This window comes from Otolemur garnettii, unplaced genomic scaffold, assembly GCF_000181295.1.
Source record: "Otolemur garnettii isolate 467f Iridium unplaced genomic scaffold, OtoGar3 scaffold00001, whole genome shotgun sequence".
Classification (NCBI taxonomy): Eukaryota; Metazoa; Chordata; class Mammalia; order Primates; family Galagidae; genus Otolemur; species Otolemur garnettii.
In genome coordinates this window covers 19,737,462-19,743,063 of record NW_003852396.1, presented here as the reverse complement: position 1 = coordinate 19,743,063, position 5,602 = coordinate 19,737,462, and the positions used below count along the sequence as shown (strand labels likewise).

The 5,602-nt window shown below is 36.8% G+C and overlaps 1 protein-coding gene across 1 annotated transcript in view; it reads left to right on the top strand.

Moving 5' to 3' along the window:
- DDIAS (DNA damage induced apoptosis suppressor) overlaps positions 1–5,250 on the top strand; it is a 14,399-nt gene extending 9,149 nt beyond the window's left edge. The window contains exons 2-4 of the mRNA XM_003781346.1: positions 245–406; positions 1,414–1,531; positions 2,632–5,250. Coding sequence (XP_003781394.1) covers positions 245–406; positions 1,414–1,531; positions 2,632–5,250 — 2,899 coding nt within the window. The remainder of the gene's footprint in view (positions 1–244; positions 407–1,413; positions 1,532–2,631) is intronic.
- Positions 5,251–5,602: the final 352 nt, after the last annotated feature.

Below are 5,602 nucleotides of genomic sequence, written 5' to 3'. Positions count from 1 at the left end.
GAGGCTGAGGCAGGAGACTCGCTTGAGCCCAGGAGTTGGAGGTTGCTGTGAGCATGATGCCATGGCACTCTACCCAGGGGGATAGCTTGAGGCTCTTGTCTCAAAAAAAAAAAAAAAAAAGAATTCGTTTTATAGGAGTATTTGTACATAAAATGTTTTAACTTTTGTCTGGATAGGTTTTTCATCACACACACAAAAAATTACTAAACCTCTCTACTTTTTTTTTTTTTCCTTACTTTACCAGGTTTAATTGTCCAAAATGTGGGGCTGTTGGTGAAGATGAAAATGTCAGCTATAGATATAAACTTTCTTTACAAGTTGTAGAATCAAACAAATTGTTTGTCATTACCATATTTGGAAGCTGCTTGGATACATTTTTTGGTCTGACTGCCACTGATTTGCACAAGTAAGATTTAAAGCATTCTTTTTTCTGACTGCCTCTTCAGAAGGACAATAGAATTTGAAATATGTATTTTAAGGAAATATCCATTTGGGAAAAGGTGATCTTACCACCTTAGATCGTCAGTTTCTTTAAAATATAATCAAGTGAGGGAAAGAAACATAACTTATTTCCTGAATGTATATTTTGAGGATGTTAAACCAGTTTCCTTTTATTCAGGGTAACTAAGCTGTAATTAGGATATTAAATTATAATACTCTAAGTTAAAGAAATATAGACTAAGAAAATAAAATCATTTAAAATTGAAGGAATAGCCAAAGGTTAGCATTCTAGTGGTTAAGTTCCCCTGAGGGGAAAGAAGCTATTTGAGAGAATATTTGCATAGCAGAAGTTGAAATTCTGTTATTTTTTTCACTTTCATTGCAATGTCATCCACATAAATTAACCTAGTAAGATGTTGCCCTCAGAGTGTAAGGATAGACAGAAGCAGTTAAAGCTTTTCTCCCCTCAGTCTTCTGCCTTTCTCCCCTAAACACTTGGCAGGAAAAAAAAAAATCTATATCCATGTGCTTGTAGTTGAGGACAAACTAATTTGAGAAAGGGACAGTAAAGGAACCACACAGCCAGGACTGTTGGAGACAAGGAAGGATTTCCCTCAACTTTAAGGTGAAGGGCCAGAGGTACCACCGCTACTCCCACTGCCGCTTTTATTTTTCCCTAAAATAACTGCTGATTAGGCAGGTCGGTTTGGTCTTTCTGTACTGTAAGAAACTAGAGGGAACAAAATGCCCAACTCTAAAGTCACGTTTTTATCTAAACACGGTGGCCATAAAGTCCGTGTGCAATTTAAAACAGTGTGTGCTTTAAAATTATACATGAACTTTTATGGCCACCCTATATATAACTCAAAAAGTTCAATGCTACATTTTCAAACTAATTACATCTTTTGACTTTATGACAAAATTAAAAGTTTAAAGGTTGTCTTAAAATTTTTTGTGTCCTTTCCAATCAAGGTACCTTCAGGAATCTAATAAAATTTCAGAAACACTGGACAATGATACAACTCAGAACCTGTTAACTAAAGCAGTTGAAACTTGCTTTGTTGGACGAACCTTTAATTTTGGAGTGACGGTAATTGGGATTATCTTCCTTCTTAGTATGTTAACATTTTCATTCAATTATTTGAATTTTCTAAATAGTGTTTAGGAGTTACATAAGTGTGAAGACCTACAGAAGCACTTTTAGGCATGATAAAAATAGCCTGTAAATGATCTGTTAAAACATCATGTGTGACAACTTCCTCTTTCCAAATTCAGAAGAGCCTGCTTCAAATGCTTTCATAGCTTCAAAAAGTAAATTTATCATAAATTCAGAAATGTTTAAATATTTGATTTGACATTTGTTATTTCTCCAAATATTGTTCAAATTCTGTAATAAAACTTTCATCAACTGTCTAGCTTTTTAATTCTGTTATCTGTAAAATAAGAAGGAAGGAATTAACATTGAAGGCAAAGTATCTCTATTGATAAGAATGCTAAAAATTGATTAAGAAGGATAGTCTTACCTAATTCTAAAAGTGAGAAGTAAAAGAATGTACTGAAGGAGTAACAATTTTCTGTTTCATCTATGCTAACAGGAACAAATAGAAATTTTGTTCACACTGGACTCAATGTTTTAAAAAGGGAAATAACTCACTCCAGAACTGAATAGCAAGAAAAACACAAAAGAAGATGAGACCTAATCTTTTTCTTTCTCTCTCCCTCTCTCTCTCTTCTTCCTTCCTTCCCTCCTCCTTTCTCCCTCCCTCCCTCCACCTCTCTCATTCTCTTTCTTTCTTCCTTTATTTCTCAAGTGAAGACATTTCCTTAAACACTCGAAGTTTATGGAAGCTAATGGATAATACAATAGTAGATACTTTTTACTGAGCCCAGTCCAGTTTTCCCGCATTTCTGCTAACACATTATTATCTTTAATTTGTAAATGAGAAAACTAAAGCTCAGAGAGGTGAAATAATTTGTCCAAAGTCCCACAATTACTAGTAAACACCAGAACCAGGATTTGAAGATAAGCCTTTATTCTCTAATGTATGCTACTTTGCCTACACACATAACATTAAAGGAATTAAAATGGGGGGGGGGAGGTAATGGTTATATCTGCTTTAACTTTTTAAATCCCTGTTTTATATTTGAGTCAAAGGAAGAAAATTTTATCCTGTTTGTTTACTTTCACAGAATTTTGAAAACGAACATGGACAAGTTTCAGATGTCAGTTACTTCTTGCAACCATGTCCTGACCACAAAAGAGAAGTGAAGACACTGGTAGCTTGCCAGATTGTTCTACCAGACCCGAGTCTTGTAGGCTTCACAGTCATTGACTACTTCCATCAGTTTTTGCAGACTTTCAGGAAACTTCACTGTGGCTCCCAGGTACCTAATAGCCACTTACTTGCTTTAGATCACTCAAACAGTGGTCTCAGCAGCATATGTGGCTCTGATAACACTTCTTATTTTTTTGAGTTCTGCAGCAGAGATAATTTTTCAAGATTCTGGCAGCCATCGCTTGAACTTACTTCCATTAGTTCACATCTAACAGATAATGATGATTTTTTAGCTGCAGAGCAAAGTAAGGTCTTTGGTATTCTTCACCAGAACAGAAAGTGCATCTCTAATGCAGAGGCCTCAGGTTCCAAGAGCTGCCATGATCCCATTCAGGGTTCATGGAGCCTTGTTTCATATATGGATAAAAAGAGTACAGCAGAAAAGTTGAGTGAAGAATTTGATTTACAAGCTAGTCATCCAAGTGCAAGTAACAGCAATCATCATGAAATTGGATTTACTGACTCTAACTTACTCCCTTTGAAAATGGGAGAGCCCCTTGAGTCAAGTGACACAAAATCTTTCTACAATACAGTGGAAATTAAAAATAGATATTCCCAGCATGAGATACAGTGTTACCATGATGTCAATACCCCCACCAGCCTTCAAGAGAGATCTGCATGTTGTCCACTTTCATCACGCAGATTTGAGGAGTTAGCCAGCAGCTCCCAGAATTGTGACCCTGAAAATTGGGATGATCTACCATTCTCTGAAAGCCTGGACAAGTTTCTGGCAGCTATCGAAAATGAGATCCCTGTAACCCAGACAAATGCCAGTAATAGGAAACATGTAGATAATGACATCAATAAATTGAAAGCAGACCACAGCAAGTTAACCATGTCTCCCCAGAGAACTACTACACTGCATACACCACCTGTAGCTTTAAGATCATCACAAGTAACAATCAAAGCAAACTCCAGCAAGGATAACTTTTTTAACTGTGAGGCAAATCCAAGTCCTAGTGTTCAAAAGGAGTCACAGTCAGATAACACAGAAGAGGCCATCTCTATAAGTAACAATAGAAAAGATACTTGGGGATATTTTCTACCAAACACTTATCTGTCAGCTCTGTTTTCATCTTCAAATGATTCACGAACAGCAGTTACTCTTAAGAAAACTGTAAGAATTCTATCACATAGGGATAAAATTCTACTTAAATCCAATACTTCAGAGAGAGACCATCCTTTTCTCAATATCAAATGTAAGGAGTCACAAGAAAACTCACTTTCAGAAATGAATGAAAAGTTGACTTCATGTTCTAGGAAGCATAACAACATCTTTGATCTTCACAAATTAGAAAATAAGCAATCTTATAGGTGGCCAAAGAACCAAGATGACAGTTTTACTGTTTGCAGGAAACTCACATATCCTTTAGAAACTCTTTGCAATAGTCTAAATACAAGTACAAGTACAATGAAAGAAAAGCTTTGTGGACATACCAGTAGGAACATAACACAGAGCTATCCTACTGGTTATGAAGGCAGCTACAACGCTTCTGCTGATCTCTTTGATGATATTGTTAAAGAAATGGACATTGCAACAGAAATTACCAAAAAGTCTCAGGCTATTTTGTCACAGTGTGGAATGTCTTTGGCAGAAAGTCATCCTTCAGGGTCTGATTTTTCACCGAGATCAATTTCTGAAAATGCCAGCCTGCCTTCACAAAAACGTGCCTTGCAAAGCGTGTCTGCCCGCAGGCATCCAGTAACATTCTCTCCTCTACCTCATTTTCAGTCAGATTCAGAATATAATTTCGAAGACAGCCAAGACTTTGTTCCATGTTCACAATCAACTCCAATTACAGGGTTCCACCAAACAAGAATTTATGGGATAAATGGACCTTTAAAAAAATTACCTACCTTTTATACAGATTTCAATGTTAACTATGAAAAAACAAGAATTTCCCCTGAATGTGACAAACAGCTAGCCATCCCCAGCTGTCCAAAAAGTACAAAACCGCCTAGGCAGCAATCCAGAAGCCCTATTACGTCTGGTATTGCAGAACCAGAGGTTTGTAACCACTCCCCTGTTGCTGAGTGCATTGAAACTAGTATTGATGAATGGATCCCTCCTACCACACAAAAAGTTTTTCTTTCAGATGTGCCTGGATTCCCAGTCATGGCTGTAAGGAAATATTTTGCTACCCATATTTCCCCTGATCAAAAAGAGTTACCAAGAAAGAAACTGAAACCTGTCAGGAGGAGAACTGACAAATGTTTTAAAAAGGAGTTGAACAATATGCTCACAGCAACAGTTACAAAACAGAATACTCCGAAATATGACTGTGAAAGTCCAGGCTGGATTTCTCGATGTCCAGATGCTCAAGTCTTAGAAGCACCTCAGTTGCACCCTGTTCTTGGACTTGCTTGTTCGGAAGTCAAACGTTGCCTTCTATTTTCAGAAAATTGTCCACCTTCCGTGTCTGAAACTAGAAGCTCTTGGTCACCAGAATTGTTTTCAGAAAAAATCACCTGAACCCAATTCCTGACAGATATTTGTGCACTTTATTATGTACTGTTCATTGTATGTCAGTAATATTGTTAATACTGCTTCTTAAAGTATTTGTTAAAAGCACACGTACAACCAGAAATAAAGCTTTTTAAAACCAAAACATAGTCTCTTAATGGTTCAGTTCAGACCAGAAATGCCTGGGAGGCCAAGTACTGTGCTGGGTTTGTGATAGGAAGCTACAGGATCACTGACCTCAAAATATTTTAATCTGGATAAGACAGACATCTATAAAGATAATTCCTTTTTTTTTTTTTTTTTGAGACAGTGTCACTATGTTGTTCTCAGTAGAGTGCTTGAGTATCACAGCTCACAGCAA